The sequence below is a fragment of the Ptiloglossa arizonensis genome, chromosome 3, assembly GCF_051014685.1.
Source record: "Ptiloglossa arizonensis isolate GNS036 chromosome 3, iyPtiAriz1_principal, whole genome shotgun sequence".
NCBI classification, from domain to species: domain Eukaryota; kingdom Metazoa; phylum Arthropoda; class Insecta; order Hymenoptera; family Colletidae; genus Ptiloglossa; species Ptiloglossa arizonensis.
The window spans coordinates 1938087-1966031 of NC_135050.1; the positions used below are offsets into that span (position 1 = coordinate 1938087).

The 27945-nt window shown below is 28.8% G+C and overlaps 5 protein-coding genes and 1 long non-coding RNA gene across 16 annotated transcripts in view; 3 read left to right on the forward strand and 3 right to left on the reverse strand.

Moving 5' to 3' along the window:
* Positions 1-759: 759 nt before the first annotated feature.
* Positions 760-3775, reverse strand: LOC143144621 (uncharacterized). Its single transcript, XR_012991469.1, has 2 exons — positions 3602-3775; positions 760-1126 (listed from the first exon to the last, which is right to left on the reverse strand). It is a non-coding gene; the product is annotated as an uncharacterized LOC143144621 (long non-coding RNA).
* On the forward strand, positions 970-4271 carry LOC143144618 (uncharacterized). The gene is made up of 2 exons (XM_076307211.1): positions 970-1365; positions 1592-4271. The coding sequence occupies exons 1-2, from the start codon at positions 1258-1260 to the stop codon at positions 2936-2938; spliced, it is 1455 nt and encodes a 484-aa protein (XP_076163326.1). The 5' UTR covers positions 970-1257; the 3' UTR covers positions 2939-4271.
* An 864-nt stretch (positions 4272-5135) lies between these two features.
* On the reverse strand, positions 5136-8037 carry LOC143144619 (PSME3-interacting protein). 6 transcript variants are annotated; one of them, XM_076307218.1, is made up of 6 exons: positions 7895-8037; positions 6901-7003; positions 6354-6452; positions 6017-6236; positions 5816-5880; positions 5136-5582 (listed from the first exon to the last, which is right to left on the reverse strand). In XM_076307218.1, exons 2-6 carry the CDS (start codon positions 6995-6997, stop codon positions 5236-5238), a joined length of 828 nt encoding a protein of 275 aa, XP_076163333.1. In that variant the 5' UTR covers positions 6998-7003; positions 7895-8037; the 3' UTR covers positions 5136-5235. The 6 variants fall into 6 exon arrangements, with proteins under 6 accessions (XP_076163333.1, XP_076163327.1, XP_076163331.1 ...); XM_076307212.1 differs by having other exon boundaries at positions 5816-5883; XM_076307216.1 differs by lacking the exon at positions 7895-8037 and adding an exon at positions 7573-7744 and having other exon boundaries at positions 5816-5883.
* Positions 8038-8523: 486 nt separating this feature from the next.
* On the reverse strand, positions 8524-10008 carry Rps7 (ribosomal protein S7). 2 transcript variants are annotated; one of them, XM_076306117.1, is made up of 5 exons: positions 9963-10008; positions 9435-9605; positions 9009-9190; positions 8790-8940; positions 8524-8633 (listed from the first exon to the last, which is right to left on the reverse strand). In XM_076306117.1, exons 2-5 carry the CDS (start codon positions 9603-9605, stop codon positions 8556-8558), a joined length of 582 nt encoding a protein of 193 aa, XP_076162232.1. In that variant the 5' UTR covers positions 9963-10008; the 3' UTR covers positions 8524-8555. The 2 variants fall into 2 exon arrangements, with proteins under 2 accessions (XP_076162232.1, XP_076162234.1); XM_076306119.1 differs by lacking the exon at positions 9963-10008 and adding an exon at positions 9778-9932.
* A 448-nt stretch (positions 10009-10456) lies between these two features.
* Positions 10457-11071, forward strand: L(3)87df (cytochrome c oxidase assembly factor COX20 lethal (3) 87Df). Its single transcript, XM_076307167.1, has one exon. It carries the CDS (start codon positions 10561-10563, stop codon positions 10903-10905), a length of 345 nt encoding a protein of 114 aa, XP_076163282.1. The 5' UTR covers positions 10457-10560; the 3' UTR covers positions 10906-11071.
* Positions 11072-12732: 1661 nt separating this feature from the next.
* LOC143144832 (uncharacterized) overlaps positions 12733-27945 on the forward strand; it is a 115465-nt gene continuing 100252 nt past the window's right edge. For 4 of the 5 annotated variants that reach the window (XM_076307636.1, XM_076307639.1, XM_076307641.1 and 1 more), the window contains exons 1-2: positions 12733-12855; positions 23718-23840. In XM_076307636.1, coding sequence (XP_076163751.1) covers positions 23748-23840 — 93 coding nt within the window. In that variant the 5' untranslated portion in view covers positions 12733-12855; positions 23718-23747. Of the gene's footprint in view, positions 12856-13459; positions 13518-23717; positions 23841-27945 lie in introns of all 5 variants that reach the window. The other variant, XM_076307637.1, reaches the window with a different exon arrangement.

Consider the following 27945-nt stretch of genomic DNA (forward strand, 5'->3'; position numbering starts at 1 on the left):
AAAATCTCTTATCCAAATTAAAAGTGATGTACTTCGCCGTAATAAGACTTCAACATTTAAATATACGAAACATTTATTTGCAGAGTGAAGTAAGTATATCTGATATGTAGAAAAAAAGTTTGAGGAGACGTAAGAACTAAATGATATTATGGAAAATGTACTTGACCCTATAAATATTAATTTAAATGAAAATAATTTTGTTATCAAATTGATCTGATTAATTATTTAAATTTATTTTTTAATGCTTTTAATATTGTTATATATTTATTTTTATTGTTTCACTTAGTATCTATGCATTTTTTCTTATTAATCGCTTACACGATAAAACAATAAAATGATATGTTGCTATTTATATAAAAATGTAGTAACTTATGCAAGATGTTTCAAAAAAATAAATGGGATTTTGTATGGGACAATGTAAAATATGCAAATTTTACATAGAAGAGAAACCGAAAAGTTCTTCATCATTTTGTACATGCAAAAAACATGTGTTCATGATGTTGATGAAGGTGAAAAGCTTTAATTGTTTATATCCCGGAAATAAAGCTTCAAATTGCAAAATAATAAAAGATTTTTCGATTTTTCTTTTCTCAAACAATTTGTAAATTTCAGCTTATCCCATCTCTTTCAAACACCTTACGTAAAAACTATTGTATTTGTATTTATTTTTAGTAATACACCACTTTGGAGCAACATTGGTAAACAGATGGATCGCGTAGCGTTTATATTCAATATCATTGAAATTAGTTCTTGTCGGTCCTAGCACAAGGATAATATTTTTATTTTAAGTTACATCAAAATAATATATTTAAACAGTTATTTCAACATCCTACCCTTCTTTGATTTATATTTTATATCCGTATTTTACATAAATTATATAACATTTCATAATCATATTTGCACGTATATTAACGTATGTATGATATTACATGTGCACACACATACATTTTACCTCATTTTATTCCACATATTCTATTGATTTTCTAAAAACTTGGGTAATACGATACCACACATTTTTACGAAGCGCATTTACAAAAAAACCTAGTCCACATAATACCACTGATTCAGAACATAGCTCTCTGCAGTTCGGCCCTGTACAGTCACGTGATTTTATTTACATGAAATCCTGTGAATTAAACATAATATAATATAATTGCATGAAGAAGTGATTTATATGTAAAAAAATAATTATTTACAATTTAAAGTATTAAAGCTTGTAAAATTAGTTAAATTTCAGCATTCAATTATTTCTGTGAAATGCAAGACAACTTATGCCCAATATGTTTAAAAAACGGCGTAAAGAAGAAAATCAAATTGTTGCAAATTAATTTACAAGAAGGTGTATGGGTATGCGAAGAAGAAAAGGTATATTTTTGTATATATAATATTCATATTCTCTTAAATCGTAGAATAAGTTTTGCTTTGAACATTTTAATATTTGAATAGCCATTTCTGTTTTTCTTAAGAAAAATGCTGTTTAATAACCTTATACAACAAAAAAAGATATTCTTGAACGTTTGATATAGTTATATTACACATTTCTTTTTTACTTATAATTTATATTAAATAATTAGTTTATTTTATATTTCAGTGTATATGGCCTTTTGGCTATGAAGATTTTGTATTCTGTCAAAGAATAGTGGGAAAAATATGGTCTTGCTATTGGAATGATTATAAGGCAACACCAAAATTAAAAGAACCTGTTATAACATCAACGAAACCAACATTATGTAATGCATCTGCTACTTCTGTTAAAAATGCATCAAGTGAATGTATTTCTAGTTCCATTTCAGATATAAATCATTCCAAAGGTATTGATAATATACATAATAGCACTAATGTAGTGGAAACAAAAATTGGTGATATACAAATGTTAAATGATAAAGAATCAGATATATTATCACATAACAATAGTACAGATCAGTATAACATAACTAATAATAGTTGTGAAGAAGCCAGTACAATTGGGTTAAATTTAAATGACAGTAATTTACAATTGGTTAATAACAGCACAAAGAATATTAAAATTGAAAATGAATTTATAAATTCATTAAACATACATGTCAAAGAAGAAAAAGATATTTATGCACAAAATACTCAAATTATGAACAATGTAAGAGGAATTCCTAAGATAACAAGCATTGAAAAAACCAATATTGATATTTCTAATGTTATAATAGGAAATCAACATTCTATTCACCAAGATTTAAATAAAAAGGTTTTAAGTATTAATAAGCCTCCAGATGGTACTGGTGATAAAACATTGTCTTTAACAAATGGTAAACTATTTTCCAATGATTTATTAGAATCTGAAAAATTAGTAACTTTAGAGCCATTTGAAAATAATGAACTCAATAATGAAGTAGCAATAACAAAATCTAATTTGAGTGTAACTATGATGGAAATAGATGGTTTGCCACCAATAACATTATCTTTTGAAATACCTGTAAGTACAACAATTCCTGAAACTGTAACATCTAGTTTACGACACACTGATTACAAAAATAATACTACTGGAAGTATAGTAAATATAAAATCAAATACATTAGAAATGAAAAGTACACCACTAAAACGAAATGTAACTAGTGGTAAACAGTATGAGAAATTCAGTTTTACTGCTATTAAGAAAAAAATGGAGCCAAATAATTCCATTAATAGTAATAGTATCAATTTTTTGAATATGAAGTCTAATCCTAAAATACAAGGTATAGAAAATGATTTAACAAATTGTACAAAAAATGGGAATTCAAATGAAAGTATATCAAATCAAAGTAACAATTCTGTAACAGTAACAAATATCCCAAGTCAAGAAAACATAACATCTTCAGTAGTAAATACTAGTCTCAATATAGATACTGTCTTAGAAGACTTTTTAAGTAGTGATTATAGTGTTTCTGAAGATATAAATGATGAATGGATAAATTCTTTATTAAGTTAATAGTGTATTAATAACTCAAAAATGGAAACCTAATTTCTAATTTTACTATAACAGTATTAAGCAGTTTTGCTGTTGCTTCATATGTTTATGTGAAATATTTGTTCATGTTATTAATGAGCATAGAAGTGGACTAATTTATTTTATAATACATTTTAGTAAATTTATTATATTTAAATGTATAAATAAAACATAATATTCAAAATTTCATTACATATATAGCTTGATTGGCAACAAATGTCAACAAATTTAAGCGGTAATTGTAAATGCCAAAATCAAGAATAAAAAAAGTTGCGTTTAAGGCTTTGTATCCGAGTTATTGCACCAGTTACTGCAAATACATGTAAAAGGCTTAAGAGTGGTGGACTCATTTTACTATCAACATGGAAATGTCAGTTGATTCTTAGCAAGGGTAGTGTCATAGGCATCTAGATTCATTTGTCTCGTAGTTAACATAATATTTTATATTATGCGATACTATAATAGCTTTTTTTCTAAAATTTTATAAAAGATCTAAAAGATAGCAGTGGCACATGATGTCGTAATTCATTACGTCGGCTACGAATAAGTGAGTCCTAGATCAGACATGCTGTGGGTGAAACCTTTTACGTGCATGTCGCATTCCACACATCACTGTCGAAAAACAGAAATCAAACGAGTGCACACGTTTTTGTTTCTGCAGGACGTTTTGCTCATAAAACAAAACGCAATACACTAATTTTCTACAGGAGACACTCACGTATTGTGCGTACATCAAGTAGCGTAGCACTAGCCGTCATTGCGGTACCACGGTAACGGATCGGAGTTAAAATAAGATGCTTAAGCTTCAGCTTATTGTTAAACGCGTCTGTTCTAAAATGGTTATGACACTACCTTTGCTATAAGTCCGTTAATGTCCATGCGCTAATATTAGTATCAATCCATTATTTCTGACACCTAGTGTATTTTGTATGCAATTTCGTAATTCTTGATCTTCATTTTATTTTGGTACAAAGCTTCGGATACTTGTTGCCTTGTATACAGAATACAAAAATATTTATTCAAATTATATTAGTTTAAAGAATTTTATTTATGACATTGTGATATTTTTATCATAGAATACATAGGATACAAATTGTTAATCATGTAATTTAGATTTAATATTATAAATTTATAATATATAACGTTATCATTCGTGATATATTAATCTATTATTACTAATTGATCATTGTATAATTCACTGTAACTTGTATGATGCAATTTTATTTTTATTAGGGATTTTTCAAAAAACACAGCTCAACATATGTAAGTATAGCCGTTTTATTTAGATACCTCGCAGATTTCAATATAAGAATAATCTGATTTTTGTACAGTTCTAAAGTAAATGTAAATATCTATTATTTATTACCTCCTTTCCCTTTTTTGACAAATACGAATCATTTCAACAACTTGTACTAAGAATTATAATATTGTATTCAATTTTCATATTATTTTCAACTATAAATTAATATAAATATTATAATTTTATTAATATATCTTGACATAAAATGTATTTCTAATTTATAAGAAATTTATATCAATCATATACATATAGTACAATATTATACAACTTATAAATAAATTATCATAATAGTAGAAATTATTTTTCTAATATTAGCAAGACTACAACAGTGATTATTTCAAGATACTGTAGTTGTATATTTCTTCCTTGCTTCCTTGCAAACAATGTTCACACAGTATTCATAGTTTAAATATCTAAGAGATGAATGTAATAATTGAATGAACTTCTTAAAACTCAAAACAATCATTTTGATTAAATCATTAAACCTATATTTTTACTGCTAAAGAATTATTTTTTAAATTATTGTACAATGAGTTAGAAGGATTTTTGCTGTTTAAGTGTAAAATCATAAGCTTGACCAATGCCAACTAAGATAACTGACAAGGAGAACCTTGGTTAATCCTGAAGATAGTGATTTTAAATTGCAAGAATTCGCGGACTTATTCAACATAATAAAATCTGTAAACGTAGAATATGTAAAACTGGAAGAAACCTAAGACACTATTGATGAAGAATAATACATACACAAAAAACTCAAAACATACAAAAAAGAAATATTATACAGTGCAAACTACTTTTCCTAAAAATGTTGAACAATAGATGTACTTAAGCATTTCAATAATTACTTAGAGTATGAAATAAACATAAAATATTAAAAAATCGCTGCAAAAAATATATTTATATATTACAATTATAGTGAATTGTAAAACAAAATAGTAATTTACGATTTAATAAAAAGGTGTTTACAACTATTTCGCATTCAGCTCTTTTCTTTTATAACTTCTTCCTTTACAGTTTTTATTTCCCGACCTAACAGATCATATTTAGTATGACTTGGTTCTGGATCTTGATCTGTATCTGAACTACAGTCACTATCACTAGAATCTTCATAAGAACCAAGTCCTGGAAGGATTCCAATACATTTCATCCCTCCCATTTCATTCACTATGTTTTTAATTTCTAAAGGAACATCTTTAGGTGTATTGGTTTCAGGTTCTAAGTCTTCAGTTACTTTCTGTTCTTTTACTTGACAATCTTCATTTTCAGGTATGTCTTTATTTTCATCAGTTGTTGATAACTTTCTTTTAACACCACGTATAACATCTCCTAGGCACACAACATTCAAATTCCATTAGAATAAAAAAATACAAACTATTTAAAATGCTGCTTTCAATTTCTTACTGCTTGGAATGTAGTTTCATTTTCATTATTATGATTATGATTATTATTATTATTATGAATTAGATAGTTGCAGATATACATTAACATAATTTATTGTTAACGAATTGTTTAAAATTTTATGTAACATTCAATGTAATAAAAATAGAATACGGTCTTACCCTGCTTTTGCTTTTCAGAACGCTTGACTACAACACCAGCCAATAATTTTAACTGTGATGTACGACTGCTGAAAAATAGAATTCACTTCCTAACATTCTAAACTACACAATAGCAATAAGTTTATAATAGTAATAATAATATTAGTAAAATGTAATTGCAAGGAAATTATAATTACTCTGTAAGTTTATGAAAAATATTACCTTCCAGAAGAAACGTTTTTATTTATAATTTGTGGATTTTTTAATTCTTGCTTTAATTTTTCGTTTAATGATTTCTCTTGCAATGAAGCAACAGCTGCCTTAAAGTCGCGCATTTCTTTTTCTTCTTCAAGATTCTTTTTACGTTCTTCTTCTAATTTAGTTCTATCTACTAAATCCAAGAATTCTACTTCATCATCATCTAATCCTTTTATCATATTTTCTAAAATTAAAGAAATTATTGTCTAAAATGAAAGTATGTATAATCTGTATAGTTTTAAAAATATTAAAAATGCGATACATCTTTATCTATAACTGCATTGCTGTATTGTAAACTTACTTAATTTATGTGCTTCTTCATATTCTGCATCTCTTTTAGTTTTTTGTTCTTGTAATCGTTCATACAAAGATCTAGGATCATATGTTTCTTCTGGAGCTTCTACAAAAATTAAAAAATAGATTTAATAATAATTAATTATATGGAATTATATTTCAACACAAATTTAATTCACATATTTTGTAAATAGATCAATTATAATATTACTAATTTTATGTATAACATATTTACAATATACATCACTATTTACATTTACATCAAATGTATGAGTAACATTTATTAAATTATGATTTTAATAACAGTTTTACAAAATTTTATTTTCCATATAAAAACATTCGCATTTGGTTTTTTATTTATAATAATGTTTAATTTAAGTCACTAAAAATATACAAGAAAAAAATGTCCATGTATATTTTTACAGTCCTATCTGTAAAATATGCATTGAATCTGTTAATTGGTTATCAATACAATGTATTTCTGTAAATAACATAATGTTCATTTTACATGTAAAGGAGAAAACACAACACAGAATAAAATAAATAATAAGAACCTAGGGGCTGATCTGCAGTTCGTACACGTTCCCATTCTTGCTGTCGTATCCTTCGTTGTTCTGCAATTTCAGCTTCTGATATAAATCCGGAACTCATTTTGAACTAAAAAGGAAAATATGTTTAAAAAATTTAAACTTCTAATTCTTTAAGGAACTAGAAGTACTTTAGGTAATAATAATTACTTATTTCCTATTATATTTGGAATTAGTAGTATTTATCCAGATAATACATAAAAGATAAATATGTTAATAATACATTTACTTAGCTACATTTCAAAATAAATTTCATTGACATACTGCTGTTCTTTTTCACATTATTATCATAGTAAAATAACTAATATCGAAATGAAAGATTTAAAAAAAATTGATGTCTTTATATATAGTCATATTAAGAACTGTAAGTGAAAGAGGTTAGCATTTATGTTTACATATATAAACAATAGTACTATATATTGTTGCATAATTATTGCATAATATATACTGTATAATGCACACACATATACACATATGTTATTGAATATTTAAGAAAAACCTTACCAATGGTATTTTTATGAACAAGAAATTATGTGACAGATATATGTACAATAACACAAAAAATTTTTTTAAGCACCTTCTTTAAAATCTTTAATTTTAGAAATGTTTAACATTTATAACGATTTATACACTCCTCACCGTAAAATAAGTATTTAAATTTGTTAGAAACGCTTTTTAAGCTTTATATTTGATATCTTAAGATTATAACTCTTCAAAATTAAGTCAACGTTAGTGCCTATGTAATAATATTTGTCACTTTGAATTGTACATGAAAAATCCCTTTTGAAAACTATTAACATATAGTAATTCGTTATGGAATATTGACGATTTTTCGATTCAGTTAAACTCTTCCTAATGTATGTACAAAATTAAAGTTTCTAAATCAGCAATCAAAGACAAATATTTAGTATCATCAAAATGGTTGCGAGGTTAAGCTCTACATATAAATTTGAATAATTACAATTGTAGAGTTGAACGTTGTATACTTAATTATAAACAAACCAATTGTTCTATACAATTGTATCTATAACCATTTAAAATGGAACAATTTTTTATGTCTTATCAACGTATACCACGAAAACGATACTTGAGACACTTTGCAGATTACTAGGAGTTACTGAATATGACTATATGCGCATGCGTGTAAATTTTACAAACTGTACATAGTATACCTTAATATTTACAGATATACCATGTGAGATATACGTCTATTGTATGTTCAATTTTGAAGATCATTTTTATTTCACATTTAAAAATATTCAATTTTTAATAAGCCTTTATCTTTAAATATTACACAATTATATAACTGTATAAATGTAATTTACTATTCTAATAAAAAAAAAGCATTATTAAATACAATGAAGTTTTTATATCCAAAATTACACAACAAAAAACTACAAAAATGAGAGTTTGGATACTCTTCAGTTGTTATATTATAAAAATAACAATTACAAGTAGATGAGAAAAATAAATTATTAAATGTCAAAAAATCATAATTTATTAACAGTTACAATACGATAAATATCATTACTAATTATTTACACACGAAATATACCAACTAAGAACTGAAAAAAGAAAGAATAACAAAAGGGTATTTCAAATGTTTTTATTTTTTTAACAAATTATACATAGGTTTCTGGGAACTCGAATGTTACATCCCGACCTGTTAACTTTTTATACACAGCAGCAAAGGTATCAACCTGTGAAGAAAACAATATATTAAATATTTTATAACAAGTACCAACAAAAAATATAATTAGATATAATAAATATAAACATAAAAGTATGAATATGCTATTTCGCAAGAATGTTTCTGGAACACTTTATATTATGGCCATCTTAATTATTAAAAATACCTTGTGCTCAATATTCGTTTGTTCATTTTTGTCTAAATGAACTTTGATGAGTTGTGTACCATCAAGTTTAATTCTGATACGTTTACCAACAATCTCAACAGGATACACCAAATCTTCTAATAATGCATCATATACTGCAGTCAAGGTACGGCTGAAAAATATTATTTTTATTATACATGATACAAAACCATGAATTTGATTCATGTTATTAAGACATACCTTCTTGGTCTCTTTTGTTTATTCTTAGTACGTGTTTTTCTTGTTGGTTTTGGTAAAATTTTACGTTCACCAACAAACATGACATGTTTTCCAGAAAATTTCTTTTCCAATTCACGTACAAGTCTTGTTTGAATTTTTTGGAAAGCTTTTAGCTTTGGCATAGGTACGTATATAATAATGCACTATAACAAATATTATTTTATGCCACATTTGTAATAATATGTTTATTTTTAAATGTAATTGATGGTTCACACATAACAGCATAATAATGCAAAAATTACTTTCTTATTTTTCAAAATAAAGATTGTATGTTTTTAAAAATACTGTTTTTTACACAATATTTTTATCAAAACAATTAAATAAATATGACATCATAATAATAAATTAGTTAAAAATTTAACGATAATAAAGAAAATATTACTTTACCTTTTTGTTATTAGTTTCTATTTCGCGTGCTTTAGTGATGTATAATTCTCTCAACTGTGATTTCAAATCACTATTCATTTCCAGCTCTAAAAGAGCTTGAGAAATGCTAGCTTCGAACGCATCAGGTTCAGCTCCACCACTCTTTATTATTTTAGCGTTAGCTGTGAACATCTGAAAAAAGTTAAGAGGTTAAGATATTGTTTATATCTAGTTTCTAAATTCAATATTACTTTTTTATTTAACGATAATTTTAATTATAATAGAACTTTTATTTCGAACTTATAATATACTCAAAAATGCTGTTTTAAAAGTGAACTTAGCAAATTACAATATGCTGTCAAACCTCAGAAGAAAATTATGTGATATAAAATCCAATTTTATCAAATTTCTTAAATGCGATCCAGGAAAAAATCTCAATTCATCTAATACATTGCAATGTTTTGAGTAACATATAAAATAATATTTAATGTTTTTTGATTTATTTGAATTTTGTTTTCAGCTAAAAACCAAATTCTTAATCGCGTGTACCTTGCCGATATCCAGATCGCGTGAAAAGGACTCGGAAATGGTTAGGTAGAAGTGCCAACCATTTAATATACAAAATGTCCCTATATAGTGGCATGATTTCTTTATTATTATTGTCAGAGAGTGCGATATTATTTCAGTTAATGTTCTCTAAGTTCTTTATATTTTTAACGGTCTTATTTTTGTTTCTTTTTATTTTTCTCATGGTGTTTTAATTGAAATACTTTTAAATAGAAACAGTTCCTGTATAATAATTTAATTTTAACGTCTGTATTAGATCCGTGTCTTTATTAGAGTTAATTTTTTAATTAGTTATCATTTCGAAAATTTGTTTCTTTTTCCATCAATAGGTTTTCTTCAAAAGACCCTGTGACAATCTTTATTAATATCTAGTAATTTCATGTTTAAATGAAAAATGGTTGTGCTGATGATACAACTTCAAAGTGTCTAGTGGCGCCACATAGTATTACATTTTATAATTATCGTATTACTTTATTGTTAAGTAACGTGCAATTCTAAAGGTTGTATAGATAAATAATAATTATCGAAAGCTTGTATGAAAGAATACCAATCTATGGATTTATAAATTGATATTGAAAGTATGGAAAATTTAGAAGAAACGGAAGAAAAGAAAAAAGGCTCGTTTTTTGGATTTCAAATTATTGAAACACAATGCCAAAGAGACTCTCTTTTGTATGGTATCTCTAGTGGTGTAACTGGTGGATTAATTGGATTTTTATTCACAAGTCATCCAAGAAAATCCATGTATATAGGAATGGGGTGTTATGCTCTAACAACATTAATTTATGCATGTTATTGTACCTACGGAGACTATAAAATGAACATCCAAGGAAGACTTATACAAAAAGTTATACGTGAAGTATCTCAGGGAAACCATGAGAAACAATTAAATGATTCAGATACCATAAAAATTGAAAGTGCTTAAAATTGGTGTTTGTTTTTTATGAAAAATATATATACTCACACATATATATCTACAAATATTTGAAACGAAGTGTACATTACTATGTACATGTTCGATAACTTATAACTTATGTATATAAATAATGCAATGATTATATATGTATAAAAATAAAATTATATACAATTGTTTCAACTTGTACTGAATGTAATTGTAAACAGTAGAAAAAAAGAACTTTACTAATAATATTAGATGTTTCAGCTTAACTAAAAACAGTGATTAAATGCATCTATGCATGTAAATCTATCTATGCTTAAGGTATCTGCATTTGTTTGGAACACTAAGATCTATTCTTCCAGTACGAGGAAGAAATTACCAGCTCTAGTACCATGAAATGTCCCATTTCGGACATTGTTTTGGTTGGTACGAGATCTGGTGATTTTCTTTTTACACGAAAAAAATTAATGGCTCTGGTGTACTGTACGGGTGCATAATTTTTTATAATTTAAGTTGGAAGTTTGAAATAAAATCAAAAACTTGCACATAAAATTATCATTTTTTCTTTGTTCGTATGTTATTAGGAACATTTCTTCAACTTGGTTTTGTCTCACTAAAATTTTTAATTAATGTTTTATTAAATGATTATATTAGAGTCGAGTCAAAGAAAAAATCAACTTAGGTAATCTTCGGTGAATGTTTGCCAAGATAACTATTAGGAATTGTAAGAACTTTAGGAATGTTTATGACTATTATCTAAATAAACAATAGGTTATGAGAAAAATCGGTTAAAATTATTGAGGAAAGCAGATTTATTTTATAGTTATAGAATCACATTGTTATTGATCTTTTTTATATTAAAATTTAAGTGGAAAAAGATAAGAAATAGATTTTTCTAGATTAATTTATAATGTAAATTTCTGAGAGAAATCAGATAATGTGATAACAACTGTTATCTTGAGGATGTAATACAATTTGTTATATTGAGGGTGAAATTTAGATGAATGCTGGCCATAGAGTATCTAAAATACAAAATAATTATTTTGAATAACATAAATTTTTACGTATTTGACTACAAATAATGTACAAATTATTCAGATATTTATCATTTGAATAAATTTTAAAGTATATTTTGTCCATCCTTAATAAAGATACATATTATTTCCGAATTATTTTTATTTCGATAATTTAGATTGTTATTAATGCAAAGTCAAAATTTCTCAAATATTCTCTGAAATGAAAAAATGAAAAATAGGTATATATGTATGTGAGTTATTTCTTTATACTTATTGTATATAATTTTTTTTGTTAATATATAAATGTTTAACGTAATTCAATTTTCACTTTCTTTTGTGGAAATTAATATTTCAAGTAATTAAAATGAACTATACTTTTCATAACAGGAAGCATTAGATAATTATTCGAGTACTAAAAATTGTTATGCATTCATTAAAATGTATACTGTGATTTAATTACCGGAAGTTATTTGACAATTCCAAGTTTTAGAAGCATATGGATTTGTACATACAATTAAATATAATATTCTAAGATAACTTTTCATCAATTTGTAATTAAATATTGTCAATTTAAATGATTAAATGAATTATTAGATTCGCATGAAAATTACGAGGTAACAAGTCAAGGGGTATAATATCTGAAACGAATTGAAATTCTGATTTTGCACGGTAGGTGGTGTTAGTAAAGATTCTAGAGACGAGTTTCTGTCCGGTGCGTGCTCATTGGTGCTTGATACTTGGTGGGGTGCCTATGACATCACGACGCATGTTTCGTACTATCGAATATGCTGAGTGACAGGTGGTGTAGTAGTTCTGTTACGTACTGTGTATCGAGGATACTGGCCGTATCCTCGCATCACGCGATCGGCACGTTGTTATTCGTAGGTGTCAGTGTTAAGTTTTGTGATGTATACCACGATTTCACGTAAACTACCTGAGAAATTTAACTCTGCAAGGGGAGGTGAGTTTACTATTGATAATATTATTAAGATTTTGTCCTTCACTTTCTAGTATCTCCATCATGTTTACATCGAAGATCAATGAAATTCCATCGAGATAAGACATAATTTCCATAATGCTTCGCGTTGTACTCTTTATGCTTTATCAATATGTTAATAGGTTTCTTTGATTAAAATCTTTCAAATATTTATTGAGTGTATTGTAATTAGTTTTATACACGGACACAGAAATATTTTTAAATTGTTTGATTATTTTTTATCTAATTTTTTATCTAGATATTAAAACATAAATTGATTATATTTGAACTTGAATATTAATTACGGATTAGTGAATAAGATCATACATTTAATAATACCTTAATCGTAACAATGTCGCGAAAAAGAACGATAAGAAGACAACTGAATTTACTTCATACGAAGCTCGATAATTTTCCATATGTAAATGATAAATGTAATCTTTCAATCTTGCATACGCACACTGCACATTATCTTATGTTCGATATTCATTGCAAATCGTTAGAAAAGAAAAGACTCGACGTAATCTTGGGCAAGGTTTGACAACATTCTGACAAGTTTTGATATGAAAAGGGATTTACTTTTTTACAGTGTTTTTGAGACAGCTATACAACAAGCCAGGCATAAGGCCACACGGAATTTTATTTCTGTGAGTAAACACGAGTGCATTGTAATACGATTTTCAAGTACTTTTGGCAAAGAGGTGTTTATGAAAGGTTAAGGTGCATGCGCAGTATACTTGAAGGTTTTTATCTTCTCCATGGATAACTAACAAAATCTTTCACTCTTTTTCCTTTTTTTTTTAATTCTTTACATTTTGGTAAGGTAATTTAACATACAGTTTTACAGTGGTTGTATCGTGCCGGAACAAATTTCGGCGTGTATATTAATTTTTTTAAATTAATTTACACTTTGAATAAATTTTGAGAACGTTCCAGTTGGTTAAACCATGTTTAATTTCAAACGAAGTGGAGAATTAAAGTGCATGACTAACGAATTGTATATGGGCGTGTATGTGTGCGTGCGTATGCGTGTGTGGTGCGTGGCGTTTGCGGGTGCGTATGTATGAACGCGCGCGTGCGTATGTGGGATGCGTGTGAACACTGAACGTATACCGGTTTTAAGTATTATATAAGATTTAACAGTTCTCAATTCAATGAACTTTACCTTTTTTTTTTTTTAATGTATACGCAGTGCTAAGAGTTTCTCTCATGCGATGCATCCAGTTCTCAATATTTCGGTCAGTATCGATTGCAGGATGTGAAACTGGGTAGGGTCCTCCATCTGAAATATCTCAATGCGGATTCTGGTATCCCCCCTTATAAATCCTTATTCAAATTCGTGAATAAATAATTCCTTTTTCTAAATTATTGGTACGAATTAATTAATAAAATATCATATACGTTAAATTAAAAATCTATAAATTATCATTTATAAAATCAGTATGGTGAGCTATTTGTCCTCGCTGTGTCGGCTTCTATATACTATTACACACGTATATTTTTGTAATTAAAGTTTGCTTATGAAACAATGGATAGTTTCTTGCTTGGTGTGCAAGATGAACTTCTTTTATCATATTAATCTTATCTTTCTAAATTGACATTGTAGGAATTTTGTTATTTTTGTGTGGAGCATATTAATTGTTTGGTTTAATTTTTATATTAATAAAATCTGAAATATCGAAATATGTAAAAATAATGTAAGCTTTATTCATTATTCGTTAATCACGTTACAATAAATACATTCGTTAAATCATGTTACAATTAAATTAATCGACATAAATTTCAATTATAAAATTCTAACGTATGGTAAGGAATATGTTACTATAGTGAAATTTATTCGTTATTATTTTCTATAATTAATTTTTTAATTCCGTTATATTGAAAGGAATAGATGTTAAAATATACTCACATATATTGCTATTATTTTGCTATAATTTTCCGTTACGTCTTTTACTGATTTTCCACTAATTGTTCAACTTTCGAAATCAATGTCTCTTTAATGTGGCTTCGAATTCATTCATCTAAAAAATGGAACGTATATTAGCCTATGTTATATAGAATAATAATGTAAGCTATTACAATGGAAAGATGTTTAAACTTTAAAATGTTTTTATCAATTTTTAATCAAATCTTATCCGATCACATGTTTTTAATATTGCAGAAGTCTATTTCCATTTATGCACCAATTTTAGTTAATTTCATCCTTTTTGAGTGGTAATACCTAATTTAAATTTGTACAAAATTTGTGAGGTTCTTTTACTTCGATCAAAGAATTTGTTTTATAGGTAAATACATAAATTTGGAATAACGTAGGCCGATATCACGTATGTACAAAAAGGATAAAACAATGTCAGTAAAGTTTAATCGTTAAACGTCAAAATTTGACAGATTACCATTATTTTTTTTAGTTACAATATATTTTCAAATATGTACTATTATGAAATCTTAATATCGATATTGTAAACATTACTTCACGATCACAAGTTTGAGATTCTCTTTTAGTGATATACTTTGGAAAACCGATTAATGAGTCGGAATTATAGTTTAGTCATATTTATCTACCTATGAGTAATTAATAATTATCTACATTTGGAACAATGCTTCAATAATTATTTTTTAAAACTATTAAATTTATGTAGCTGACTATTTTGTCCAAATAAAATAGTAAAACAAAAAAGTGAGAATAAATTATGGTATATCATGAACGTATCTATTCAAAAGGAAATATTTTGACGAAAACAGAGTCGTATGCAAGAATTAAGGAAGAGAATAATTGTAGATTTCATTTAAAGGAAATAAGATACAGTTACAAATGATGTAGATAATATGCCATAATTGGATAAATGATAAAATAATGTGTCTTTTTCATATTGAAAAATAACGCTTCTTACTATATATAAACAAAATCTTGCATACAAATTTTTATAAAATATTTCGTTTTCGGTTCGATAAAACTGGATTTAAATTTATAATTAGAAATCGTGTCCTTGTACGTTTAATTTTTAATTCATTGGTGTACAAATTTTGTCTCTAAAATATAAAGTTGTTCATTGATTTGTGAAGGGAACGCAATACAAATTTCCCTTAAATGCTTACTTCCGAAGATAAGTTTAATATGTATGTATAGAAAGTAAAGAAAGTAATAGTGTTAGGTAGCAATACTAATTAAAATTTAAGACAGCATATCAAACAATAGAATCATAATTTTTGCAACTTAGAAAACTTTGCACTTTCCAATAATAACGAATGATATATCATACAATGGAAGTTCGATAAATGCAATCTCAATGATTGTATGAAAACCTCGTTTGTTGCATTGTGCCGACAAGTACGAAAAAAGAATGATTACTTATCAACGAGTGTCAAAGGTGGAAGGAACTGGTATCAGTAAAAGTATAATCATATCGATGGTATACATGTAATTTTTTATTGGATTGTTTACCTTGATACTTGTACTTGCAGGAATTTTCAGCCGCGTTTCCCTGCAATTATCGAGGTTTTACCGTATCACTATAAGTTCTTCCTTTTCGTATCGTGTCATGATTTTGAGATATTCTGCAAAAAATATCAATTGAATCTGTTAATCGTTAATTTTTAACTATCGATTCTATAGGTAACAGTAGTGTGGTCCTCAGTTTCCACGATATACTGCTATCCAATTAAAAGCTCTCGTATTTCAAAGGGTTCGGTAAATCACTTAGGAAGATTCATATTGAACAATTCGTAATGTTCGAATGTCGAGAAATGTTCTCACGTGCAAGAAATTGGTATTTTCCCAAACACTCGGTTCGTGCATTCAGAATGCTCCGAATGTGGTGAATTGGGCCAGTGCCATTTATCGTCCTACATCTCGGAATCACGACACACCGCTACCTTTCACCATTGATTTGATGTATTTAAGGTTAAATTCCTTGCTAAGGTTCTACCTCTCACCTGTATCCGTTCGGCCATTTACAAATTGTGTTACAATAATATAGATATTCGTTATTAAACGAATATCTTCGATTAAAAGTAATTGCCAAGCATCTTCAGGAAAGCTCCTCGATGTTCAAATTCTCGAACACTTCCAACAGTAATGGTAACAACACTGTCGCTATTACGTAGCATTGTTAACTCGTATTACATTGATAGATGTTACTTCGACGAGCAAGAAAATATTCAAGTTTAATGATATAGAATTGGCTTGTGTGCTTTAATTAAAACAATTGGAGTATTACCTATTCGAATTACTCAAACCCTTAGTAAGCTTATGATAATACAGTAGAATCTGGATTATTCAGATTAATCAGGGAACACATTGTTTGGAGAATGGCGTTATTGCGATTTTTATTGCACTTTACTATCGAAACAAAACAGAGGGCACCTAACGAAAATTTATAAGTTTTCTTCGTTTTTTTCTCTTAATCTTTCTCAATTTTTGAGAATACATCTAGATATCTCAATACATTGAGGTATCTAGGTAATTTAAGTGTCTTGTTTAGGTAAACTGTATATACTAACTATATATTTTTATGACACACCACGTACTATTGTCAGTGATTTTAGCAAAAGGAAAAGAATATTTGCAACTATAATTCGACGTTGAAATCGAATTCGTTAGTTCACACATATACGTGCTGGACATACTATATATACTATATAACATAGAGATCAATAATTCGTGGTAGAAAATTCTTTTGAGAAAGTATCGTGGAAACTAATAATTATCAATACGATAGGTAAACGAAAAATACGTTCTAAAAGAAATGGTAGCATTCAAATCGTATAAAACTTTTCCATGTTATTTGGTTTCTATGTTTATATATACCGGAAAAGAATATGACTGTCACAGTGCTATCCTTGAAGTACACAGGAGTCGCTTGTGGTTAGAACAACGAAACAGAAATTATGTAAAACAAAACGAACTCTGGCGTCGACACGCTGAGTCAAATGTTAAGATGATACGGTACACGTAGACAAATTAATAGACAGCTATTGTATTTTTATTGCTATTAGATTATTTTTTCTCTCTAATATACTCGATGTTGCTGTTCTTGTCTACCTGGTATAACTGTTTTAGGGGGCAAATAGAGTGCACGAACTATCGAAGAGTGATCCTCGATTATACAATTAACAAGACATTTTTTCGCAAAATTAAGAGTCGAAAGTGTATTAAACAGACCAGTCGGGAAAAAGAAAGTAGCTGGATCGTGTTATATATGTCACGACTATACTGCCAGAAAACGAAGAAGAACCTGTAAGTGCTGCCAGAATTGCCAGCGACCTAATTTGTGACGAGCACGCAAATTTATTTATAAAGTGTAAGAAATGCTGTTCGTTATAAGCACATAAATTGTTTTAATCTCTTAATTCTCTTGCTATGGTTTATAATCCACAAACCGGACACTTCGTAAAAATAATGTTTGAAATTCTTGTATTTAAAAGTTTCTCCGCATAAAGGTATCAATGTGACCACTGCTGTGAGATTATTTTCTGTTTACGTTTCGTACTATTTCAAAGCTATTTCTGAATCGGTAAATATTTGGGAATGTATAGGAATATTACTGGAATTATAATTAGATCACACATCTATGCAGGTTCCTTGGAATTCTGGAGATTAAAATAGTTAGAAGTGTGTCTCCTGTTAGGAGTGTCTGCGGTTAGTCACTCATGGCTGGTCTGGCAGTGTGCACGTTGGTTGTTTGTTTTCGCGTGCCGTCGAAGTTTTTTGAATTTTACATGCAAAGAAAGTTTCATTTTTTCTTTGAACCACACGTGTGTTTTATCCATTTGCTTATTGTTGTACGTTCGATGATAAAGTCCACACGCGCCGTTCCTCGTACCGTATCTTTACAGATTTGTAGAGTACATCTTCATTCTTTTTCTGCTTGAACGCAAGTTATCTTCCAGCAGTCGCATTTCGTTGTATAAGGATTGGAGCAATGTAACAATATTTTTTTATTATATTCTAAGTAATTATTTACCAAGCGTATTAACTGACAAGTAGGTTAATGGGAATGCGAACAGCGTCGAGTAACTTTGTTTTGTTAGTTGCAGTTCATTCGAAAGCTGAAAAAATGTCTGACCCAATACGAGACACAATTCCTTCCAGAATCTTTGTTTCTTCCTACGATACAACTCGGAATAAAAAGCTACACAGATGAACGAATTAAAAAGTATCCGATTTCATGAAAAAGAAAACAATGTTCGTTTTTATATTTCCTCTACACCTCTACCTGCGAGGACACTATTTACATCAGATTATGCTTCCCTCAAAATATTTCGACTATTGTCTAAAACTTTCTTTTGACATCAAAATCGATGTAAATGGGATCAGTCTGTATACATATTTATTTCTATTTTGAGATACCAAACAATGCTATCGAGCTTGAAAAATGTTTCGAAAAAAATAGTTTTAATGTTTAGCCTTGATGGTTTTATAACTTCGACAATTTTTTAATTCCATCGTAATTCTTTGCAATTACGTTTTCAAAACTTTAAACTTAATAAAATGCAGAAACAATATATGTCTTTTGTCTCGAAACTGGACAGACACCATAATTTCACGGCAATATGGTGTACCACTTATCCTTACATATGTATGTATTGGGTCCTTTTCATTTGTGTATATATGTGAATACACGCTGTTAGGGTTTGAGTATTTCCGTTCGTACCAATGAAAGTACTCAATTGCCCGATGATATCTGTGGTGAACTGTTAACCTGCATTGAGAACACGTATAAGGGGAAAGCGCAAATTATGTGACATTACTTTAAATGGATATAGTGAGGAATTGAATCCGACCAATTTACTTCTGCATGAGTTCAAGAATAGAACTGTGGAAATAATAGGCAGGCGAGCAGTTATTCAACTACCGAATTTATACTGTTATATAGTGTTATATACGGATATATCTTCGTATTATTATATTTTTAAAAAGATTATCTCATATTAAGATGTAAAAGGAGTAAATATTCAAACCAGGGCCTTTAATTAAAAATGTTGAAAGTTTTTTTCATCATTTCGTCGTTATTTGGGAACTTTATAAAATTAAGCAATTTTTCATGACTTGTTTATTAGAACGACTTGTTCACGTATTTAAAATAATCTCTAATTACGAATTTTGTTAATATTTAGGTAAATCAATTTTGAAGAAAAATGTTATAATTTTATAAGGTGATTATTTTCTAAGAAAAATTAATACCCATTTAACAGTCCGATTTACTAGCCATAGTGTGACGTTTGTTTTTACAATCGAAGTGACTAAAATATTACATTAGGTGTAATATCTCTACGTAACAATTTTATAACTTTTCTATCTTTTTAGAAGTAGTTCAATATGTATTTCTTTCTTGGTTATATTAAACGTAGTAGCACATAAAAAATTTCTTTTTGAGAAGTATAATACAAATAACACAAATAAGGTATAATGTAAATAAGTTAATAGTATAACTAGTACTGATTGAATGCGTTATTGAATCTTCTTGTCATATTCAATCAATTATTAAACTTTTGCTCCTTTCAGTAATATATTAAAAGACTTTCAGAATTATCTGTATTATCTGCTTAACAACAATTGAACTTGCTACTTAGTTTATTCGTTGAAACACTTAGAATTTTCTTCTGTAAATTTCTATTTTATATTACATGTGCACAAATTTAATATTATTAATTTAAGTTATTAAGTTAATATTAGTTAATATTAATAGTTTCATACTCACACACTTTTTTGGTTTTTAGTACTCACTAAGTTAACAGTTTTTCATGCTTTTTTTACTTGCATTAATCTCTTAATTAGTTCGCGTTTTTGTTTGTATTATTATCGCCTTAATCTTTAATTTAATCTTTAAGAATTTCTCAGTGGTGGTAAATATAATGGTGGTTTTCGGTCATTTTCGGTGATTTGGATACGATTTATTCAATTAACTTTGTATCTTATGGGGTGTAACTTACGATAATGATTTCTAAAATAATTAATAATACTTTAACCTTTTGCGGTTTATACCTTATATGCAATAAACTGCCAGCAAATATAATTTATTTCGATGCAATTTACTTTACATGCTATCTGTACAAAATTAAATATTTTAGTTTGTGAAGTAATATACAAATAATGATAAAAAGTATACTTCGAAGCTCACTTTTTCATCAGAATAGTTAATGTTTTCTTCGCATAATGGGATGTCGCTTTCAGTATCACTTGAAATATTGAATAAGTTTGAAAAATGTTGAAAATGTTTGGTTTTCGGATACTGCAACAGAGTTTGAATTACTATAACAACACTATTAATATCATACTTTTTTACGTGAAACACCTTAAATTAAAGTTAATTTTAACTTTCAAAATTAAGATCGATATTATTTTAATCGTTCGTGTTATAGAATTCAATTTATTGACAATAGAAGTAAACTATATCTGCAAAAATAACGCACGACATTTTTTCTATTTAGTTCACGACGTAACGCGTCTAGTCATGGTTATTAATGAATCGCCAACGTTTGTTAACTCAGGTGTGACTTAAAATTTAACTCGACGACAGAATGACCATGTCACGCCACACATACTGCTCGATCGTAAATTATTAATTGTGTACAAAATTATATAATAGTTTGTATAGAAATCTGTATAGTACAATTTGATCGTTATCGGAAAAGTTTCGTCAGGTATTACTATACATTGTTTCGACCACTTAAAGATATGGATTTTGTAGCCTTTCTGCCAACTTTCGATTACATAACAATGACGTGCCATGTCGCTCTATAATGAAAAATATTGTCCTATTCTTCGACATTCTTATTTAAACAGGCATTTAAAAACACATCAAACTTCAATTGCAGAAAATCGCATTAAATTAAAAATTAAAAACTAAAAATTAATTACGGCGCAGCCTGTAAATTTCATATCTTTTCTCAATGTTTCTAAAGTCACTTTTCTTTATTGAAACGTATAATTTTTCTGGAGGAAAGTTTGTATAATAATACGATATTTTTTTGTTAATGAAATGATTCATATTAAATGACCAATTTAGTTATTTTCGAAACTGAAAGAGACATCAAGAAATTGTTTACACAGAAATGTTCTGTTCAGAGTAAAACATCTTGCAGGACAAGAGGGTTAATTTGTGGCTAGAAGCGGTAAAATCATTTGAATGTAAATTTTTCTGAGTGGAATGTTCAATTTTTTGAAAAAATTCCAGTAAAGAAATGAATTCTGAGAATAAAAGTGTCGAGTTATAGCTTGGCCAAACGAGAGTAAGGTTCCACATGCGCATGCGTAAACTGGCGAGTGTAATCAGCATGTCTCCCTTCGCTATTCATTCTGAATGTTAGGCGCTGATACACTCGGCAAAAAAAGAACCAAGCCCTATTATTATAGATGCATGGCTACCGTTAATGGATAAGGGGTCCCTTCCTAAGCGTACCTCACGACTGTGCATCCCTAGTAATGTAATCAGGTTTTTTTTTACTAATAATAAGTGTACCTTTCCTGTAGTCGCTCCCACCCCTCGTATCTTATTGTGACGTCAATTGACTCGTAGCAGTGGTCATTGATGGGTAAAATACTTACTTGGATAAACAATGTTTGATGTATTATTTGTTCCATCAAAATTGCAATCTGAATTATACAATCAAATTGAACCATGAATTGAAGAACAGTACAAGTCCAAAAAGCACGTTTTGAGATATTTGAAGAAACAACTTTTCACACTTGTTAAATTTAAGGGACTACCTAAATAGTCCCTAATCTACCTAATCGTCTGTTGGATACTCTTTTGTGTTATTCTTAATCATAACGTGTAGTTCTATGTATTTTATTTATAGTTTCGATATTATTTGAAAATGGTTAAATTTGGACAATGTTCGTCAATTCATTGATTCAATTATATTTTATATTGAACGAATAAAGCTTATTCGAATAATTGTCGGTTCAGTGAAGTTGCAGACAAGTAGTTGTACAGAGTTTTTATTCGTCATCTATTATTTGAATAAAATTCTACTCATTTCTGGCTGTAGTCTGACGATTGCTCCTGAACTGAAACGAGCGCTTTGACTCGCGAGGACATCAGTTACCCATCTCCAGGTCTATATAGTGAAAGTTTCTGACCTCACCTTCCCCACCAAATGTGTTCACCCTCAGACCTCACTCTCGTTCGATCGAACTATACATTTATCATAAAACTAATATTTTTCGCGATATTTAGTTACCGAAGTATTAGAATTTGACCTGGATTGACCTTGTGTCAACGACCTAACGTTGAACTTGTTCGAGATATTCAGTTTCTGTAGCAACGTTGAAACATTGTCTACTGTTTACACCAAGACGATGGGACGTCTACGCGATATTACAGTTCAAAAGATAACCGAATATCTCGGAAACTATTCGTTTTAGGATCGATACGTATAATTTTATTCTCAGAATTCATTACCCTTATTTGTCATATGATACTGAAGTTTTTGAAGAATAAAACTGATCTTCGAATGACTTTGACTTCACATCCAAACAGAATACTTTTGTCTAGACAGCTTTCTTTTTTATATTTCTTCAAGTTTTGGGACTCAGTCGGTCAGTTTACACGAATCACTTTGTATATTCTTTTATTTTTACACGAGCAATGATTCGACGACAGTCCACGAAACCAGTATTTTTACGTGACACGATGTTTGTTAATATTTTACAGCAGAGTCGCGATAGTCACGCCTTTCGTAACTGTAGATCGCAAAGGGTTAAATCAGAGGTTACTGAGGACATTGATCTACAATGTTACTCTGTTTACCTCTCTAATATCTACACGGTGTATATAATATGAATTTATACTAATATAAAGATTATAAATGGTATAATTTGATTATTATTTGGCGATGTTTAGGTTGTGCTGGGACAAGGTTGGGGAATCTATATGGGGCAATGCGTGTCTCGTAAGGCGGGCGCCGTCATCGCAACCGGTCATCGCGACTCGCTCACTTATCGTATCATGGATAAACCCTCCAAGGTAAGTAAATTACATTAGGGATCGCAACTTGAACGTGTAGTAAGGAGACACGCGTAACGTGTACGGGGAAATTAAAAGTTCATGTTCTTAATGCACGGGTAATTATGCATTTTATTTTCCATGACAAAGATACGGATTTCTTCCTATACATGTATTTACAATATTGTTTACAACTTATCTGTATCAAAACGAACGATTAATTACTTGAAACAATAATAATTTCCGATCGATGTGCAATCACTATAACCGTGTATTAAAAATTGCACGAACTTAAACATGGATAAGTACCACGTGAAATAGAGTTTTCCGATTCAGATGTAATAATAAATACAGTTGTGTATATATATATATATATACTTGTAAAACGTTATAGTTTGATCGAAAAAAGAATCGACTTGGTTGGTAGGGGAAGTTGCACAAATGAAGACTGTTGCTATCTTAGAGATCTTGAGCGTAGTATTAGAAACATTGTATTGTTTTCGTTATACTCAATTATATGAAAAGGTTGCGGTAAATATTAATTATAGATTATCGTACAACAATTTTATTCAAGATCCTAAAACTAGGATCCGTATTGTAGCCATGAATTAATGGTTAAATAAATGATTCGTCAGATTTTGAGAGGCAATATATCAACATTTCAAACTAAATGTAGAAATTCTCACTTTCGAATGAGAATTTTTGTACTGGTAATTATTGTAAATTGTTTGTGCATAAACGAGTTAGAAGTATCGAAATAAATCAAAAAGGTGAATAAGTTCGTGTAATATTTTCACTGGAGCAAAATACAGTTTCTTTTAACTTCCGCTTCTCACTAGTTTGTTTTTGCAGATTTCTAATCGCGTATACAATGGTGCATAATTTTGTCAGGAAACAATCGCGTATACCGTAGTTCAACTGCATACTACTACATAGTTCAACGTTTGTTAGAGTTCAGATGAAATCTTGTAGAAAGCATCCCATTGGTATTAATTACATTCTTCAGCGTAAGAATAAAGTAGAACTCGTATCATGGCGTTTCATTCATGACTATATTCTTTGTATATATAAACACCTTCTCGAATATTAGTTTCACGAATCTAAATAAACAGTATTCTTCAACAATTTGTTTATACTGGTCGATACGTCGTGTAAGCTTCGTTCTCTTTTATTCATGTTTATAGGGTGTTTCTAAAATAAGTGTGCAAATTTTAGAAATATGTTTTACTCATTGTAATGTTCAAAAAATATTGCAATATATAAACGCATGCTCGAAAATGGTTCCTTTTCGAGTTATAGAATTTTAACCATTCGATGGCGATACATTATTTAAGCAAACTGATGTTATATTTTTTTACATTTCCTATCAAGTATTATTTCTTATGTTTTATGAATGCAAGTTGAAGAAATTTGTCGAACGTATACGAATTGGTCGTTTGAATTTGACTTACAAACGCTGACAAAAATATTCGAATGTTTGCGTTGCAAATTGTTAACAAATAAAATATACACTTTAGACTCAAATTTTCAAAATAATTCCTTCGCCTTTTTGAAGTTGACCTTATATCTTATATGTAAATTTAACTGCAAAATTATTATATTGGTATTGTAATTGTTTAGTAAAATATTGAATCTATTATTTTCATTTTTAGTATACATTATTATAAATAAGGTGTTAGACGAAGTGATGTATTAATTTTCGTGACATTCCGTAGATTGGAAAAGAATTGAAATTTTTTGAGCGTGCACATTAACTTGTCAATGAAAACAATAAAATTTCTGTGAATAATTGATTGATATAAATTGTTCGTACGAAGAACCACGTTTCAAATCCTTTCATTATACGTTTAACATTGCACGCGAGTGAATGTGAATGAATTGGTGAAAGCGAGGGAGTTTTCCAAATAAAGAAGAATGAACGAGTACGACGATGCCTGTTCTCGACAGATTTAAATTGCAGAACCAGCAGACATCGTAGCAACGACAATAAAACAGTACGAAATGCTACTAGCAATTTGAATTGAGAAAGTGTTTCCATTCTTCGTTTTTTTTTTTTAATTATTTCCAAGGCCAATTACGACCGTTTGAATAATCTAAATTAAAAAGAACACGTATATCCTTTTCAATGTTCGAATTTAAATTAACTCTACGTGAAATTATATATCGTGTAATATCCTTTCTTTTTGATTTTTGTTTTAAAATTTTGCTCAATTAATGAACTGTTACAATAGCTCTTGTAATATTTTCAGTACCGTGGTAGAATAAACACCCCGCTATGTTCAATCGTGGATACGATGTTCTTTAGACCACCGTAGCCGCCTCGTTTTATCTTGTGGTCTCAGGAGTAGTTTTCATGCTGCAACACGACCATGCAATCCAGAAGCGACTAATCTACACTTTACCATGCTCACGGATAGTGTGGAGTTTCTCGGGTAGTATTCATGTTTGCCTGAATTTCTGTGGAAGTCGTCTATCCCTCTTGCGAGCGATGTTAAACATCACTTTTATTCTCAGATCCCCTCCTTGGATCGTTACTTTAAGCCTCTCGGGCCGTTTTCGAGACAGAATAGAACCACTTTCTTCATGTCGCTTCACAGTGTATTGCCCTGCACGCTATGATACCTTCAGCTCTTCTGCAATAAGTCTCAAAGATAAGCTTCGCGATGCAAAGTAACTATCGTGCATCTAATTTTTGCATACAATCGTTTTCCATTAGTCATTTTATACTTGTCGTAAGTAATTGTCTTATCGATTCGATTCTCGACGTAGAACCATTAATTTTCGATTCTCATATTTGATTTCATACAGCTAAAAATTGCAAATACTATAAGAAATAAATTGTTTAGCGAGGAAATGAAACATTGTGACGTTTACGTGCAATCAAATAATTTTATATGGGATAAACGTACACATAGTGAGTCAGCGAACGCGTTCGAAGTTTATCAACCGGGCGAAAAAGCCATAAAATATTATTGCCAATAGGTATAAAGCTGAGTAAATCTCCTAATGAACGAACTTATTAAAGACGAGAACTAATAAACTACATTATTTTTCATTTTGTTTTCTTTTATAAATCGTGATCAATGTGAGTGATTCCAAACACTTTAGCGATACTATAAATTGGACATTCGATCAAAATATTATATTAAGTGCACAATACTTTTTTTTGTGATTGAACCACGAAATATGGAAGTAGAACAATAGTATCTACGTAAGAAAATGATAAGATTATTAAACTTATGGAACTTGAATGTAGTTCTTACGTTTCTGAATAAAGAAATAAAAATTTAAATATATAGTATAGAGATATAATACGATGCACAAGTGTAATTTAATATTATTGAGTCCTTGTACAAAATGGATTTAATTACTCTAAGTATTTTAACAAAATGTTCAATATTTTACATGTTTGGTTCAAAATACTGCAGTTGCTATGCCTATGTATGTACACGTCCATCTACTTTTCAGTACATTCTACACAATTGCAGTATACATTGGCGTAGCTAGTTGCAGCCACAAGTGAACCTTTGCTTTGTCATTTAACTTCTAAAGTTCGTATTTGGGAAAACTTTTAGAAAAGTTATTTTTTGCATTATGTTGCTCGGAACATTTGCATGGCACTGTATAACAGCGTAATGGTACAGTAAATGTCGAGTTAATTTCAATGAAATTCAACGAAATATTCGAAAAGAAAAAGAATTTTTCATTTTTATCTGACAGATATATTTTTGTTAAAAATAGCGATTGTATATAAGTGATATCTACTTAAATAGATTAAAAACTTTTTCGTTTTGTCACTTTTAACTAAAATTGTAGGTTTAATGTTATTTTTATTCAAAAATAGATAACATTGAAAATGTTAAAATATAACATATATTTTTTTTACAAGTGGGTATATTTTGAAATGTATGTGAAATGGATTTGAACTATATGTTATTAAATAATCTCTTTTTGGTACATAGTTTTATCAAAATAGAAATCTTTCTATTGTTCGTCCAAATGCATTTATACAATTATTAATATACGTATAAATTATAATTTTAATTGTATAGAATATAATAAAACAGTACATATTTGTACTAATAAATAAATATAAAATACTTTGTGCATTTAATCCATTAAATAT

Excerpts from the sequence above, each read along its gene's own strand:
- LOC143144618 (XM_076307211.1), top strand. The coding sequence starts at position 1,258 with ATGCAAGACAACTTATGCCCAATATGTTTAAAAAACGGCGTAAAGAAG. Across the intron at positions 1,366-1,591 it reads GGGTATGCGAAGAAGAAAAG|TGTATATGGCCTTTTGGCTA; the intron begins GTATATTTTTGT and ends TTTATATTTCAG.
- LOC143144619 (XM_076307212.1), bottom strand. The coding sequence starts at position 6,997 with ATGAGTTCCGGATTTATATCAGAAGCTGAAATTGCAGAACAACGAAGG. Across the intron at positions 6,453-6,900 it reads AACTGCAGATCAGCCCCTAG|AAGCTCCAGAAGAAACATAT; the intron begins GTTCTTATTATT and ends TAATTTTTGTAG. Across the intron at positions 6,237-6,353 it reads TGAAGAAGCACATAAATTAA|AAAATATGATAAAAGGATTA; the intron begins GTAAGTTTACAA and ends CTTTAATTTTAG.
- Rps7 (XM_076306117.1), bottom strand. The coding sequence starts at position 9,605 with ATGTTCACAGCTAACGCTAAAATAATAAAGAGTGGTGGAGCTGAACCT. Across the intron at positions 9,191-9,434 it reads TAGAAACTAATAACAAAAAG|TGCATTATTATATACGTACC; the intron begins GTAAAGTAATAT and ends TATTTGTTATAG. Across the intron at positions 8,941-9,008 it reads AAACAAAAGAGACCAAGAAG|CCGTACCTTGACTGCAGTAT; the intron begins GTATGTCTTAAT and ends AATATTTTTCAG.